The sequence below is a fragment of the Caloenas nicobarica genome, chromosome 12 (genome assembly GCF_036013445.1).
Source record: "Caloenas nicobarica isolate bCalNic1 chromosome 12, bCalNic1.hap1, whole genome shotgun sequence".
NCBI lineage: Eukaryota > Metazoa > Chordata > Aves > Columbiformes > Columbidae > Caloenas > Caloenas nicobarica.
This window is the reverse complement of record NC_088256.1, coordinates 2,401,159-2,418,035: the sequence shown is the minus strand read 5'-3', so window position 1 is coordinate 2,418,035 and position 16,877 is coordinate 2,401,159. Positions and strand designations below refer to the sequence as shown.

At 47.4% G+C, this 16,877-nt stretch overlaps 1 protein-coding gene across 1 annotated transcript in view; it reads left to right on the top strand.

The window, feature by feature from the left end:
• Nucleotides 1–16,033, top strand: part of LOC135993485 (exocyst complex component 1-like) — a 31,932-nt gene extending 15,899 nt beyond the window's left edge. The window contains exons 8-17 of the mRNA XM_065643395.1: nt 6–155; nt 778–871; nt 7,958–8,070; nt 9,300–9,410; nt 9,758–9,828; nt 10,819–11,059; nt 11,886–12,069; nt 13,276–13,475; nt 15,568–15,762; nt 15,878–16,033. Of these exons, the coding sequence (XP_065499467.1) occupies nt 6–155; nt 778–871; nt 7,958–8,070; nt 9,300–9,410; nt 9,758–9,828; nt 10,819–11,059; nt 11,886–12,069; nt 13,276–13,475; nt 15,568–15,762; nt 15,878–16,033 (1,515 nt within the window). The remainder of the gene's footprint in view (nt 1–5; nt 156–777; nt 872–7,957; nt 8,071–9,299; nt 9,411–9,757; nt 9,829–10,818; nt 11,060–11,885; nt 12,070–13,275; nt 13,476–15,567; nt 15,763–15,877) is intronic.
• The last annotated feature ends 844 nt before the right edge of the window (nt 16,034–16,877 follow it).

Genomic DNA, 16,877 nt, shown 5'->3' with positions numbered 1-16,877 from the left:
TTTAGGGTAATGCTCAGGTCCCTGCTCTCGGTCAGCCCATAGACAAGCTGTCTGCACCAAGCCATGGTCTCCACCATGAGGAACTGGTGCCCTACACCCCGCTCATGGCCTGGCTGAGGAACACCAACCCAGTTCTGTTCTGTGATCTCCCCAAGGTACGGCTGAAATCCTGAACAAATATTGAAAACCATCCACCAGCAACAGATTAGTCAAACTGGTTAATTTGTGATGAGAGCCTGGTTTCACCAAACCCATACCACTCACAAGCTTCCAGCATTTGGCCCTTCTAGGAGAGTGTCTGGCCAACTTGACCACACGTTGTTGGACCTCTGTGCTTGTCAGAAAGCAGTCTGGAACTCGGTGGTAGACGTTGTGTTGAAGGAAAAGGTCTGAAATGCTAAAGATTGGTCTTTTTGCTTTCATCTGAGCATTTCTCTACTGAACGAGAGTAATAAGCATTAAAAGAATGTGGTTAATCTTGTATGTTATTCAACACCACTTTATTTAAAGGGTTCTGGGGAAGAAATATCTTAAAGTCCTTGGCCTAGGGACATTGTTAAGTAACTGAGATGGTTCATTTTATATCACTGTGGCTTGGTTTCTATTATTTTTGCTGGTTTTTGCCTTTCTTACACACCAAAACCAAAAGGTCTCTTTCAGTTGCCATCTACTGACTTTCATTTGAAGTCAGCAGCTGAAGAAAAAGCTATGAAGTGGTCACTGTTCATGCAGAGATGAGATACACCAGGAATTTTTGTGTCTGTCTTGTTTTTCCAGATCTATGCCCAGAACCTCAGCAGACTCTATGACCGGGAAATCAAAGCCTTTTTTGAACGAGCCAAAACCTTCTTGTTAGGAAGAAGAAAAGGAAGTGAGTGCTTTACAAATATGACTTTTGTGCTGCTGAGCAGTGATTTATTTACACGTAGGGAACATGGCAATCGCGCTCTACCACGGGTGTCTTCCCCAAATTTTGTGCCATGAATTTACTTTCTCCTCCATGGACCGGGTCTGCAGCTGGCAGCATGTGACAAAGCTGCCTCTGCTTTACACCAGGCGTTGTCTGTGTGAGCTGTGGCCCTGCGTGTTACCCAGTTTTGTTCAGTTGCTTCGCAGAGCTGTCGCTTTTGTGCACCTTCCCTTTGCAGGACTCACAAATGGTGCACAGGTGGCTGAGCTGGTGTCCTGAGGGGGACGCGAGACTGCCTGGCTAATTCTTGGTCCATATTTCATGCAAGCAGAGCTGGTCACAGACTCCTCAGACACTCTCTTCCTGTAAAGAGATGGCACCAATCCTGTCCCTGAAGACAAGAGTGTGTTCATAGCAATATTTGTGAGAGCAGAATGATTGCATAGTGAGCTGACTGTGGGGCTGTGTTGTCCCAAGGTGATAATTTCAACAGAAATCACTGCATCTGACACAAAATATTCCAGTCAGGTGTTTCTGAAGATAAAAAGAGAAACTGATCTGTCTCCTCTGGAAGTTTTTGATTGCGCAGGAGTCACATTTTCCTTCAGCAAAACAAAGCACTGTAATGGAAAGTTCCATGCCAGCTTGGCCACACTTGAATGTCAAAAACCACTTCTCCTTGTTTGTTTAGTCTATCAGAGTGCTAGCACAGCTCTTTCCAGCCTCGCACCTACTTCATCAGTTTGCGTCCAGACCCCAGAGCCAGAGAGTGAAGCCTTGGGAAGGAAATTGGGCTGGCAGCTGAAGGATCCCAGCCAAGGGCTCTGCCTCCCTGCGCTTGCTGAACTGGCCCACAGCAGTGATCATACCAATAGCCCTTGGCCATCCGACACCACAGCCCTGATATTTGCCCATGTCTCATCTTCTGGGTTGAAGTCCATGCCATTCTTGTGGGGTACAAGGGATGGCTAGAGAGTCTGAGCCACGGGCAGCTGGATGGAGCTACCCTGAAGCTCACCAGGGTGCAGGATCAGACCATTGCATGTGGTTCCCACTTCTGTGGCCCTCCAGGGCCTTTCCTTCTCTTTCAGAATTGCCCATTAAAGATAGAATGAATATCTGGGTGTTTTGCTGTGATCTCCCTGCTCTGTGGATGCAGAACCTGGTGAGTCCCAAGGAGGAACAGAGGGAGCCTGTGCTAGCAGCAGCTTGCACATGAGCAAGGACAGGACAGTTCTTCTGTCAGCTTTTCCTGCGCTGGGGTGACAGAAGAAGCTTCCTCTGCATCCCAAATTTTGCAGTTGTCGACTGGCCCTGCATCCCTGTGGGTGGGAGCACTGTGCGTCGCTTTGTTCTACATCAGGGCAGCTGCAGCAGCTCCCACCTCACAGAGGCGAAGTGGCACAGCACCAAGAAGCATGAGTGGACCTGAGTGCCGGGTCTGCTCACCCTCTTGCTGATCCCAGTACTGCCCCAGTCAGTCCCAGTCGGCCAACAGCAGCAGTTTGCAACCCCAAGATGCTGGAGGCTGTGACTGAAGAGCTGGACACTGGAGCACCTCGCAACTCCTGTTTTCAGGTGTGCATCACAGCCATATCTCAACATACCCACCACCTCTTCCAGCTCCTCCCTGCTCTGTGCCAGTTCCCCCAGGAAAGATGCTCAGCCACACATAGCAGGAAAACAGAGGACCTCAGGAACACGGGACCAAACCAGGATGGGTGATGCTGGGAGTGTACATGTACCTGCAATGGAGCACACAAATCCTGAAAAGGAAGGAAGGAAAGGAAGGAAGAAAGGAAGGAAGAAAGAAAGAAAGGAAGAAAAGAAAGAAAGGAGGGAACAAAGAAAGGAAGAAAGAAAGAAATAAAGGAAGGAAGGGAAGAAAGGAAGGAAGAAAGGAGGGAACAAAGAAAGGAAGAAAGAAAGGAAGAAAAGAAAGGAAGAAAAGAAAGAAAGGAGGGAACAAAGAAAGGAAGAAAGAAAGAAATAAAGGAAGGAAGGAAGGGAAGAAAGGAAGGAAGAAAGGAGGGAACAAAGAAAGGAAGAAAGAAAGAAATAAAGGAAGGAAGGAAGGGAAGAAAGGAAGGAAGAAAGGAAGGAACAAAGAAAGGAAAAAAGAAAGAAAGGAAGGAAGGAAGGAAATTTCACCTAAATAGTCTTTTGCCACTGGAAAGAAGAGAACAGGGAAAACACTTGGGCTTTTTCTCCCCACTACTTGCCATTTTCAAAAATTTATCCCCTTCAAAGGAAGAAAGAGAAAGTGGAAGCTCAGATACTAATCCTTAATTAAAATGTTCCTTTTTGAAATTTTGCTAGAAATGGAGAAAGCAAACACCTTGTAGAAATATCTTTACAGTCAGCAGAAACCTGTTTTTCCATGCCAAAATGATTTGCTCAACTATGGAGCCAAGAGAGGGAAAAACAGGGATCAAAATCTCTCTCCTAGTTCCAGCAGAAAAGTAGTGACACGATAAATAGGGTCAAAAAGTAAGTTGTGTACGGAAAGTCAACAGGACATTATTACTCCCCTTGTAATTTAAACACAAGGTAACAGGCAATTAAATGAAAGGGTCATAATGAAGAGTGGTGATAGGAAATTATTTGTGCATAATGTCTTTTACCTGCTGTACTTGTTGCTACAAGCTGTTGCTGATGCCGGAGGTCTCAGGAAAGCCTATAGCAGGCAGACAACAGGAAAATAAAATGTGGCAGTAATCATAATCTCAGAATAATACTGAGAAATGGACTTTCTGAAAAAGGGTAGTATTTAATAAGAAATGCAAAGGAAGACACTTTTCCCACAGGGCTGTTACGATACACGTTGTCACCCTGGATGTCCTCCTCCCTCCTTGGAGGTGCCAGGGACACAGCAGTGCTGGAGCACTTGATGCATCGCTGGTTGGATCTGGGATACCCACCCTTCCAATGCTTTGGCAGCTCCCACCACCGTGACCTGGACACTGTGTTCAAGCAGACAGTGGTGGGCTGGTGATGATCCGTCATGACGGTGTATTGGCCCAGGTGGAGGAGGACCCAAGAAGAACAGAGCACCGTTCCTGTGCTTCCTTTCTGGCCCATCAGAGATGCCTTGTCTGCGGAAATCTCCAGCTGGGTGAGGGAGGCGATCGTCCTGCTCTGCTCTGCACTGTGAGCGGCTGAGGGAGCTGGGGGTTCAGCTGGAGAACAGGAGCTGAGGGGAGACCTTCTGATCTCTGACCTGCCTGAAAGGAGCTTGGAGCATGGAGAGTGTTGGTTTCTTCTCCCAAGTAACAAGTGACAGGACCAGAGGAAGTGGCCTCAAGTTGTGCCAGGGGAGGTTTAGATTGGATATTAAGAAAAAAGTCTTCCCGGAAAGGGCTGTCGGGCATTGGAACAGGCTGCCCAGGGCAGTGTGGAGTCACCACCCCTGGAGGGGTTTAAAAGGTGTTTAGATGAGGTTCTTAGGGACATGGGTCAGTGCTAGAGTTGGGTTAGATTGTGGTTGGACTCAATGATCCTGAGGGTCTCTTCCAACTGAAGTGATTCTATGATTCTATGGTGTGGCCTCACCTGAAGCTCTGTGTGCAGTTCTGGGTGCCACAGTATAAAAAGGATATAAAGCTGTCCAGAAGAGGCTACGAAGCCAGTGAAAGGTTTGGAGGGGAAGCCGTATGCGGAGCAGCTAAGGTCACTGGGTTTGTTCAGCCTGGAGGAGACTGAGGGCAGAGCTCATGGGGCTGCAGCTTCAGCAGGGGAGCAGGAGGGGCCGGGCTGAGCTCTTCTCTCTGTGACAGTGACAGAGCCCAGGGAATGGCAGGAACATGTGCCAGGGGAGGGTCAGTTGGACATGAGGAAAAGGTTCTTCCCCCAGAGGTGCCGGACACTGTGACAAGCTCCCCAGGGAGGTGTCACGGCCCCAACCTGACAGTGTTCAAGAAGAGCCTGGACAACGTCCTCAGACACACGGGGTGACCTGTGGGGTGTCCTGTGCAGGGACAGGAGCTGGACTCCGTGATCCTGTGGGTCCCTTCCAACTCGGGACATTCTGTGATTTTGTTATTTTCTCCCTGGGGTGGCTGTCAGAGCTGGCGATAACATATTGGGACAGGACATGGCCAGTTCACGTGGATCTCTAGTGCTCGCGTGCTCTTGCAAGCCAGTGCTGGGTCTTACCCTTACAGATGTCCAGCACTGCCCACCCTGCTTGGAAGAAGGGGTGTGTGCACCACAAAGCAGTTGTTCTAATGAGATATTCTAATCAGGGCAAATTTGCTTCCAGCTGTTTTCTGCCTCACTCATACTGGGACCAGCTCACCACGCAGCTCCTGCACCCAGCCCAGCAGAGAAGGGTTTTATGGTTTGTCTCAACTACTATATTGGGTAAAACAAATAGTTAAAAAAATATAATGTTCCTCTCCTCCATGCCAGGACACAGCATTTCATGGGGAAACATGCTCTTTCTCTCTTAAAAATAGGAGTTCCTGATAAGAGGTGATGAACACTGTCGGTGAGCAGGCCTGGGGAATTAGCAGTGGGGAAGCAAACTCCAGTTCATGGTTTATAAGATAATGTGATCAAGCACCGTTTCGTGGAGAAGGGTGATTGCTTTTATTTAAACAGAAGGAAATAAGAAAGATTGCGTGTAGGATAAAGAGGCCCTGGTTCCTATTTGAAAAGTGATTGATGGGCTCTGAGCAAGGAATTTGAATTTTGCTGGGTGATAGAAAACAAAAAAACAAGTTTGTCTCCTTCCAAAGCACAGCTGGGTCCGCTGAGAAAGCCATTAAAATGGGGGACATTGCAGAGACAGAGATTGTTATTAAAGAGGCCCTTTATGAAAACAGACACATTAAATAAGGAAAAAAAAAAAAAGACTGTACGGCACATGTTGCACACAGTCTGCCTGATCCCCTTTTGGTAAATGTTAAACCAGTGATTTCCTCTCAGTACTTTGTCTATCTGTAATGCCTATGCGAGTCCCATAAAATGGGAGTAATTAAAATCCCAGGAGAAAATATGGTGTCTGTGAAACCCTTTGCAGCACTAGCAGGACACCTTGATGGCTACAAGCCTGTTACTGCACTGTTATAAATCACCCAAAGGTGTCTGCCTGTTGCTGGTGTTGCTCCTGCTGCCAGGATGAGATGAGACGAGCTTTGCCAGTGCTTGGGTGTGCTGGAACCACGGAGTGAGGCTTGGGACAGGTGAGGAAGCCCCAGGCTAGGTTGGGGATGCTCAGCCCATCATTAATGCGAGCAGCACATTGACACTCCAGCCGCCTCACTGCAGAGCACGATTAGTGACGGGGAATTTTTAGAAAGTTGTATCCACAGATATTCTGCCAGCCACCCTGCAGAAAGGCACCTTCCCTGGGGCTGGAGGTGCTGCCGGCTGAGATTTGCCTGACCATCTCTGGAGAACCTGGGAACAAACTAGGAGGGAGAGCATCACATCTCCTCCTGAGCCACCTCTCCGGAGGTGAACTTGAACCTCTTCTTGGCTCAAGGGCATAGTGCAGGGTCAGCAGCACCCTGGCAATGCATGGACGTGTCCTTCTGCTGAAGGAGCTTGGCAGCAATGGGCACTGACAACGAGCACCGTCTGTCCCGGCTTCCAGGGACCTTCAGAGACTCCTGCTGAAATATTTTCTGCAAAATTGGTTGATCTCAGGCTGTTTTGCGGGGGAGGTTTGGCTTCGATGAAGTTCTGCAGGAACCTCATCCAAGGTCTTTCCTGATGTTTCAGCTGCTCCTTGGGGTGAGCGGCTGCATGGATGAAAGCCCAGGCTGCAAGGACACTTGCCTGATAACGTCCCTCATCCCTGCTTTAAAATATCACAGGCTCGCTCGAGCTCTCTGTGCCTCCTTCTTTCTACTGATTACTGTGGCACTGAATTTTTAGGATTGATTCCCTGCCTTCATAAAGGGTTATTTATGTTGGTCACTTCTAAATATACCACCTGATGATTTATTGCCTTGTTTCAGTATTATGGGAGAGTTTAGAAGGCGAATCCCAAGCTGTTTAAAATTAATTGTGAACCAATAATTAAATCTCTTCTCTTTTTTCCATTCCCTCTTCCACACTAAAATTTACAGTCTCATAAAACTCTTCCCCGATTGCTGTGGGGAGATATTTTTTCCTGGTTTTGCCCTTTTCCCAGCAAGTGAAATTATCATCACCCATCGCATAAGGGTGGGGAAAAAGATTATGAAGCAGCTCATTAATTTTCTCCATGGTTTTAGCAAGGCTGGGGTTGCGAGCAGAGCTGTCTGCCATCTCTCATCCCTGCTCAGTGTGTCAGGCATCTGACAAATCCTTTCCAAAGGTAAAATCCCTACAGGTAGTAGCTTGAATAAGGCTATTTTGGATGTTATGAGAAATGGAGAGCTGGCCCTGACTCACCTGGGACCTCTGGGGTTAGTGGAATGAGACCAGTTTTCAGAATTAAATAGAAAATAATAGGGATGTTTCCCCACTGATTTCTTTCAGTGAGTATAATAGTATTTTTTTAATGCCCATTTGAAAGAGATTTTTCCGCTTTTCCACTTAAGCCAGGCACCCAGTGAAAAGAGTAAGGTAAAAACTGGTAATGTTTGAAAAGTATATTACTTTCCAGGTGAAGGTTTATAATTTTTAAAGGCTAGCTTTTGGAAAAAAGCCAACTCTCCACTCTGCCTGGATATTGTTTTATGGCAATTTACCATCAAAACTAAGCAACAAACATTTTTCCTGAAACTCTTGCAGGCATTTCTGCTCCTATCATTTATGATTTTCCACTCCCCAGTCCTCAAGAGTTCGTATTAAGCACTAAATAGCAAAGAGGTAAGCATCACAGGAAGTGAAATAAAAACAGTTTTGAGAAAGAGAGAGAAAAAGATGAGAAGGCAGATACAAAAATAAGACCAAAACCTGCATCCCCCGTATATCTGAATCCAATGGAAAAAGGCAAATTCGTGCGTAAGATCAGACATAAAAAGAGACATTTAAATCTGTTAAAATACTCAAAGGAGCTGGAGAGGCCAAGGGGGATGGAGATGTCTAAGCACCTACCACCATCCCGTGCAGGTCTTCAGGAAAGCCCAGAGAAGCCGATGGGGAGCAGGCAGCAGTCTCGGTGGAGTCTCCCAGGGAGCCGGGAAGGCCTGCAGGACACACCGGACAAAGGCAACGTCGTCAGGGTAAGGAGCTGAGGTTTTCCAAAGGGTTTCCATGTCCCGTGGGGGCTGTGCCGGCGCTGCGACCCATCCCAAGGTCCTTTCCCTGTGCCAGGGGTGCCAAACTCATTTTCACCGGAGGACACATCAGCCTCGCGGTTGCCTTCAAAGAGCCGAATGTGATTCCGGGACTATTTATACAGTCCTAAAATTACATTTATCCGGTTCTGTTTTAAAAGGTCGATATAAACTAAATCAAATAGATTTAAGTCTTGCATTTTTGAATGCTAGATTTGGTTTTAATTAACAAAAGCAGATATACGTAATTAGGTACTAAATGTGAAACTGGTTTTGAGAGCAACAGGAAAGGAAAAGGCTTTCAGAATAGAATCAGAAATGGTGTGTGGCTTCTTTGCACTCCGTGGCAACTCAATAGCACTAGTTTCACCATTTTCAATAACACTAGTGGAAACTCAATAGTTTCCACTCAATAATTGCAATTACATATTAACTAAAAAGGAATAAAACATTCAGATGCTCTTTTGCAGCCTTTAGCTTTTTTGATACTTCTCTCCTCATCCTCCAAACTGCTACAAATGAACACAACTTCTAATCAGAAATGCCATAGAAATTACAGCATACTACTCCTCCACACTTCACTTGAGCAACTTGAAATACTCCTGTTAGCACAAGCAGAAGAGGGACACTCTGGCATCATGTAATAATGCAATATACAGCTGGTAAAATTATAAATACCTCAGAGAAAAACAAACAAAGAGAACAACGTTATTTTAAAAACTGTGCTGTGCCCTCTTCTGCAAAGCCCATTTGTTCTGTGCACAGAGAAATCCCAAAAGGTGTTTTCTCTAACCATAATGTTATTGCAATGACGATCCTGCAGTGCAGGGGTGTCAAACTCATTCAGACACCGTTGTCCTGCTCCTGCAGCACCATACACGTCACACACGCTGCACAGTGACCAGCGTGGGCAGGAGCCTGGGGACGGGGAGTTCGGCACTGACGCTGGGTGGAAACAAAGTGCCAGGCCAGATAAAACAAAGAGGGGTCGGATCCGGCCCGCGGGCCCGGTGTTTGACACCTGTGCTCTATGCTGTGTACCTGGGGCAGAAGCAGAGATGTTCTGTACTGCTGACCTGGCTTAGATGTCACTTCAGGTGGACACGGACATCTACTCTGCTGTCCCCAATGTGTGCTGGAAGGGGTTTCTAACATGCCTGATGGTTTCTAAGCAGATGTTAGAACAGGTGCTGAGAGAGCTGCAACCCCTTTGCACCGCAGAGCAGCAGTTCATTGAGAAATTCTTCCAGCTAAGCCAGGATGCTGCAGACCTGCAGGTGCTGGAGGTAAGTGTGAGGACTATGTCCACTCCAGTCCCATTAGCAAGTCGTCCCTCCAGCTTGATACGAGCCTCAGCAGACACGGCGGGGTGGCTGCTCACCTCGATCAGATACCTGAGGTGTCCTGGGCTCTTGTCCTCTAGCAACTGTCAGTGGTGTTGGTAGCAGGGAAGCTTAAGACATGATGATAGAGAATTGAATTGAACTTAACTGATAGCTCCAACAAAATCACAGGATCTCTAAGCATTAAACACAGGACTCCAATACGAGGCAGCAGAAATGAAACCCAGATCTCAAGTTTTCCTCTCTGAGGGAGGGCAGACAAATAATTTCCATCCCATTCTCTCTTTCAGGCATCTGCCTCTAAGGAAGGAGAGAGCATGGCATCTCCAGAGGACCCTCCTTGCGCCAAGCCTCGGAGCCAGTACGTGGGGGGTGAGATACAGCTGGCTGCTCTGAGCAGGGCATGGTCTGGAGAGTCACAGAATCACAGAATGTCAGGGGTTGGAAGGGACCTCGAAAGCTCACCCAGCCCAATCCCCCCGCCGGAGCAGGAACACCCAGATGAGGTTACACAGGAAGGTGTCCAGGCGGGTTGGAATGTCTGCAGAGAAGGAGATTCCACAACCTCCCTGGGCAGCCTGGGCCAGGCTCTGGCACCCTCACCGGGAAGAAGTTTCTTCTCGTATTCAAGTGGAACCTCTTGTGTTCCAGCTTGAACCCATTACCCCTTGTCTTACTGTTGGTTGTCACCGAGAAGAGCCTGGCTCCATCCTCGTGACACCCACCCTTTATATATTTATAAACATTGATAAGGTCACCCCTCAGTCTCCTCTTCTCCAAGCTCAAGAGCCCCAGCTCCCTCAGCCTTTCACCCTACAGGAACTGCCTGAGGAACTGATAGATGGAATTTTTTTTCCACTCTTGGCCACCCTGGCGTCAACTCAGCGATCTCAGGTTTGCAACCTGGATCACAAAAAACCAGGAGGCATTGTAGCTGGGTGTGCAGAGAGGCTGAGCAGAGCCTGCTGGTTCTGTCTCTCCCCAGCACAGTGGTTCTGCTTCAGGGTGGGTCAGAAGGTGAGGTTTACGTTTCACGGAAAAGCCTATGCTTTGATCAGTTTTATTTCCTTGTTAGCAATGTAATAAAGATACACTATGAAACAATAATCTTATAAAAAATGTCAGCGTAAAAACACTGAAATTTTTCATTTGGCTGGCAAAACAGGACATTTCAATATCTTTCCTCAAGCTGAGATGGTGAAGATTTGAAGGACAAAGCAAGTATGAACAGATTCCACTGCGATACAGAAGGCTTTGGTTATTTCTTTAGCTTTGCCCTTGCCTCCGCAGCCACAGGGCCAGCGCCCTTCTCCATTTAATTGCTTGCTTCTTTTTTTTTTTTTTCCCCAAGACTAGAAGAACCTACGACCCGTCTACTGAGTGAGATATTTAGTTGCCTGGAACCAGAGCTGAGAGGATTCCTAGATGTCTGCAATAAGGTCCACCCATTCAGCTGCTTGCAGGTCCTGGTTGCCTTGAATGATTCCATCTTCGAGATGTGGGGCTCTTCCTCAGCTCTCCCCTCATCCTTCCTCAACACTGTCCTGGGCAACATGCTGCTTCTGGCCAAGAGCAGCTTCAACAAATGCATTGTGAGTGTCAGCAAGAGTAAGCACAAGTAAACCTGAGTGATCTTTGACCTCCTCCAGAATCTTCTAGACTTCTAACATGATCTTCATTGAAGGCAGTAAAAGTTTATATTCAGGCAGGGATCTGGCTCTTTGGTTTTGGGAAGACTAGACCCTCATTACATCAATGATTCTGTCTATGTGAGGGAGGTGGGGCACAATAAAGCTAAGTGCCACCCGTGTCTCCTCTTACCAGGATGATCAAACAAAAGGTTTTTGCCCCATATAGAGTACTAGGAGGTTGTGGGTGTCATGGCACCTTGTCAGATGGCTGGAGCCAAGCTCTCCTGTTCTCCTGCTGTCACAGCAGGACATGCTCCAGGACCAAGCAGCAAGGAGAGGAGTGTGGTCAAGAGCCCATCAGAATTGATCAAAAAACCTGGTCCTGTGCCCACTGAGGTCAAGGGGAGCTCCATGTTGACAATAACTGTGTTTGTGCCAAGACCTGAAGCAGCAAATCTGCTCATAAACCAGCATGAGAAGTGCAAGAAGTGGCAGTGGTGCACACCCCTGCTCCAGGAGCTGCAAGTGCCTGTGTGGGGAAATTGCAGCAAAGAACCACATAGCCTGAGAGACCAGGTACACCAGCTCCAGGAGAGCATCAAGCACAGCTTCATATCCAGCCTCAAAGAAACTCACATATCTTCCCATGGAAGACACTGTAAATGGAGAAAGTGGTACACACAACTGATTACTTTGCTTGTTTTCTGGGCTGTGCCTTAGTCCACTGTAAAATGAGACAGGAGTCATGTCAGATTTGAGAGTGCCATCTCTTTTGTGTTGTTGCCAGGGGACCTTGTGCAAAGAGATTGAGGACGCAAAGGTGCCCAGCAAGATGAAGAGCGGGATCCTGCCCGCCGTGATCCACTTTGAGGAGTTTGTGAACTTCTCGGAGGAGGTGTTCAGGACAGTTCGGCGGAGAGGAGAGCTGGACAAAGCACATCTCAGGCTGGCCAGCAGCGTCTTCAGCAGCAGTGAGTACAAAGGCTGGCAGCTGGATGCATCACTCAGGCAAAGGTACAGCTGCAGCTTCAGGAGTTACTGTCAATCAGCTGACCCACCAGAGAGGGGACGTGGAGGTTACCTGCCCCCTGGGCACTGCCTGGGGCTGAAACTGCCTTCGCTGAGCCTGGGACTCTCAGACAAATTTGGAGAGCCTGGCATGCCAGGTGCATGGTGTCTGCCACACCAGCATGGCCCTGGTTGTGACATGGCTGAGACATGTGCTTGGCTTTGAATCTAACGTCAATCTGTCCTTTTCCACTATGGAGGGAGTAGCTCCTCACTACAAATCAGACTCCCAAGCTCAGAGGTCTTGGGAGCAGTAGCAGCCAAAGAGCAACTTTCCCCCAAAGCACCAAGGTACATTGGTAGGGAGAGAGGGGTTGGGAGAGCAAGGCAGGTATTATAGTGTTCAGTAGATCCTTGTGTTGTCCCAGCTGGTGCCTACAGCGCTGTGTCAGTGGAGATACCCTGATTCCCAGCCTGGAGAGGACATGAGGGGCTGCAGAAGGAACAACTCCAAGCCCTCAAACCACAGATCATGAGGTGGTGTAGAGAGGCAGCTCCCACCTGCAGATGGGCCTGGAGTGACCCACTGAATAGCAGCTCTTAAATGCATGAAGACAGCCCCTTCCAGGCTCCAGCAGTGTTTACAGCAAAGCAGGTGAGATAGCAAATCAAGCTAATGAACAGGGATCAGTATTTGTGTTGCAGATAGTTACTCCCTCTGGTACTGGAAGAAGTCAGATGGTTCAAATAGGACAGCCTAATGACATGTTTACCATCGTGAGCAAGAAGGGGCCTCTCTGTTGTGCACGCACAATGAGCTAGTCAAGCTCTTGCCCTCTCAGACCAACTGGCAAGTGGCTGGCAGCGTGGTGACCCATGGCCCTGCTCGGCAGGCTGAGCGTGTGCCATACAGACATGCTGCTCTGGCACCCAGCTCAGAAACAGGTCTGAACATGGATGTCTCTGCACCCCTTTGGGTAAACAGTTATTAAATGTCATGATCCCAAAGCTCTGCAAGGAAAGGTGGTTGAAGAGCGCAACAACTGGTGATGATGCTCATCTGAGCTCTTGGTTAAACTCTCAACTGGTGACCAAACTGTATCTCATGTCCCTCCTGACTCAGCCTGCAAGGTCTTCTCTCCATACCTGATTTGTTCCTTTCTTTTAAGTCAATAGTCTGTCCTCAGCAAACCTGAAGGTGAACACAGATATGGTCATGATGGAAAATTTCTACCATATTCACTGCTTCCTATGCCAAAAGGAGATCCACTGCTTGGAGGCCAAGAAGATAGAAGCCAAGCAAAGGTATAGTGAGCACATGGAGAAATATGTCATCAAGTACCTGGGCCAGCCACTGGAGAAGCTCAACGTGAGTACAGGTTAAACTGACCCTCACCTGGGTCTCAAAGGCCAACAACACTTCCCGAAATTATGAATTAGCTGGTGTTCAAATCACAACCACCCCCACCCCAATCCAGTCTGGGATTATGTTAGTGTGTCGTCACACCCACAATGTTCTCACACCTTCTCTGACCACATGCAGCACAGCCCCAGCAAGAACTGGGCTCAGCAGCACCAGCTCCTGGTACCAGTTCTGCAACTCCCTGCAGTGGCGTGAGGACCTGTTCAGACCCTGCTCTGCATTGCGTGCCTGGGTCTGGTAGATGCTGGTTTCTTTTTGCATGGCTGCCTGGACTAATAAGTCTAACTCAGCTTCGCTTTTCCCAAGCGGCTGCTTTGTTAACTGAGCTAAGAGCATCTGGCTTTGCTACCTCAAACTGGCATCCCCCATCTCCCAGAGACGGTGGCCGCTCCCGAGACCTCTCCTCACTCTGCTCCTTCTCTCTTCTCACTGGCCTAAAATGTCTCACAGACTGAGATGAGATTGAATTATTTATAGGGCCTGTTACTTTCAATTTGTTTCCAGTCTTTGCTGTCAAACATCTTGTAGGTTTGACTGGAAGATCAGCTGTGTTAGTGGCTTCAAATACTTCCTCTGTGAGGGAAAGTATAATTTCTTTGCTCACAACAAAGCAAAGCAAGTAACCTATGAGGGTACTTGGATTGCATTCTGCTCAGGGATTTCCAGAATCCTGATATGGCCTTCTCTAGCAGACCACATAGCTCTTCAGATCTGAGCAAATTTCACTAACATCAAGAGAGGTTGCCAAGGGGCCTAAGTAATGTAGGAGCCCATTTCTGTTTCTGAAAACAACTTATACATTTAGGAACCTCTTTCCTTCTGAAAATGCTCAGGATTTAGGGTATTTCTCCACAGCAAAATTGCAGTGGAAATACACAAGACAGCAAAAAGATTACTGGACTGTATGAGCAGGATGGTAGACTGCAGGCTGAAGGAAGTGATCATTCCCTGTTTTCAGCCTTCATTAGACCAGATGTGGAATGCCATGTCCAGCTGTGGAAGAGATAGGTGGAGATGTATGTCACATCCACTGGTGACAAGAGGTGTTGCTAAACTGGAGCAAGGCCAGTGGAGGGCCACCAAGGTGGTGAGGAAAGGCTGAAGAAGCCGGACGTGGTCAACCTGGAAAAGAAACAATTTCAGGGGTACCTAGTAGTCACCTTCCCTAGAAGGTTACTGAGATGCACAGGAGGATGATAAAAGATAACAGTCTGAAAAGTAAAAAGGAATATTCCAGCTGGATAGAAGGAAAAAATTACTGTAAGGTTAATAAAGCATTTAAACGGTCTGTCCAGAGAGGCTGCACAGTCTCTGTCCTTGAAGGTTTTCAAGACCTACCTTGAGAATGCCCCAAGTACCCTCGCTTGAAATCGGTTTGAACCTGCTTTCAGCAGGAGGTTGAACTAGAGACCTCCTGAGGTCCCTTCCAGCCTGACAAATTCTGCATTTGAAAAACTCATGTCGAAAAAAGTATTTGTCAGCATTGAGCTTTTTGCTGAGCTACACTGCTCTTGGTACTTTTCTGAAAGGTCCCTGAGGTCTGTATTCCTTGGGGCTGGCATAACCCTGGGCTCTCAAGCAACAGCCATGCCTGGTGTCAACATGTGCTCCTTTTGAAACCCCTCCCTACAAACCATCCTCTTCTGCTTTCATTCAATATCCCGGAAGAAGTGAGAAAAAAACGAGTTTTGCTTTACAGTTCTGCAGATTCTTGGATCCCTCCATCCCACCTCTGGCTCCAAATCCTCTGTAGTGAGCAAAGCTGTATGAAGCACCAAGGAATGCAAGAGATTTTTTCCAGTAGTCCCATTGCTCCATGGTACTGCAATCCTTAGAGATGCTGCTTGTCAAGCGGGGAGGGAAGAAAACTGACGAAAATCCCCATGCCCTACTTTCCTGGAGGATAAACAACCTCCTATACTTCATTTCCACTTAATTAGACACGAGAAGGGAACTGAGGAAAGTGGCTGGGTTTCATCCCTGACACAGGAGTCCACCATAGGGCAGCTCATCAGTGAATGTCTCCTTGCCTTTTCAGCACTTCTTTGAAGGGGTGAAAGCCCGTGTGGCTCAAGGGGTGAAAGAAGAAGAGGTCAGCTTTCAGCTGGCCTACAGCAAGCAAGAGCTGAGGAAGGTCATTGAAAAATACCCAGGCAAGGAAGTAAAAAGAGCCCTTGAAAACCTCTACAGGAAAATCCACAAGTATCTCTCCCCAGAGGAAAAGCTTTTACCGGTAATTGGAGTGTGATCTGGGTGTAATACTATGAGGTTTTGCAGGGTTCAGGACTGCAAAGTATGTATAGATGTCACAGGCTGATGAAGGGAGCTGACGGTCTGTTTTTCCCCAGGTGGTGTGGCATGCTATGGAGCAGGAGTTCATACGTCAGTACCAGGAGTTTGAGGATCTGATCCAGCGCTGTTACACGGGGTCAGGGATTGCCATGGACTTCACCATGGAGGACTTGCTGAGCTACTTCAACTCTATCACTCTGTCCAATATGTAGAGGCAACCCTCTCTGGATGTCTGTTGAGAGCAGCTCGGGAACCCTTGTCTGCAGCTACACCTTTAAGGAGCTAAACTCAAAACCCTTCCCCAGCTGAAATCTGACATATGGGGGTTCCATCCTGAACTTAATGCCGAAGTGCCTCTAACTTGTCAGTCTTGAGCTAGATCTCCCTTGGAGAAGTGGAATTCTCAGACTCAAGCCACAGCTTCTCCGCTCCAAGAAACCATTATGCAGCTAGTAAAAAAAACTTCCCAAACCTCAAATTTCTGCCAAAGTGAGTGCTGGTGCTGTACCTCTCTAGCAGACCGCTTCCCAATGCAACTGAACATTGAAAGTCATCATCTCTCCAGGAATTGTCTCCTTTTCATCTGCTCTCAGATTTCACAGTGAACCTGTGCTAAAACAAGAGGATTATAACACATTGAGACACCCAGATGTGTGTAGTGTTACTATAGCCAGGTATCAGAACATGCACCACCAGCTCTTCCACAGAGACAGATGGGAGTTCAGAGCCATTGGTATAACAGGTATTAGTGTTTTTAGTTCAGAAAGGATTTACTTACATGTAAACTGGAGTGGAGCAAATACTACAGTTCTAGAGATCCAAACTGGTCTCTTGGGGGTATACCTGTTCTTATCTCATTTTCTCATGAAACACCCTATAGCAACTTCACAATTCACCAATACATTTTTATTGTTGAAAATATGGCCTCTGCATCTTTTGATGATAATCATGAGGCTAACATACTCTCCATTGTAAACTTCTCTCAAAAAAAACCCTGAAGATTCTGAACTCATTGGTTCAGTACAAAATAACTATCAGGCCCATAGTGATGACACA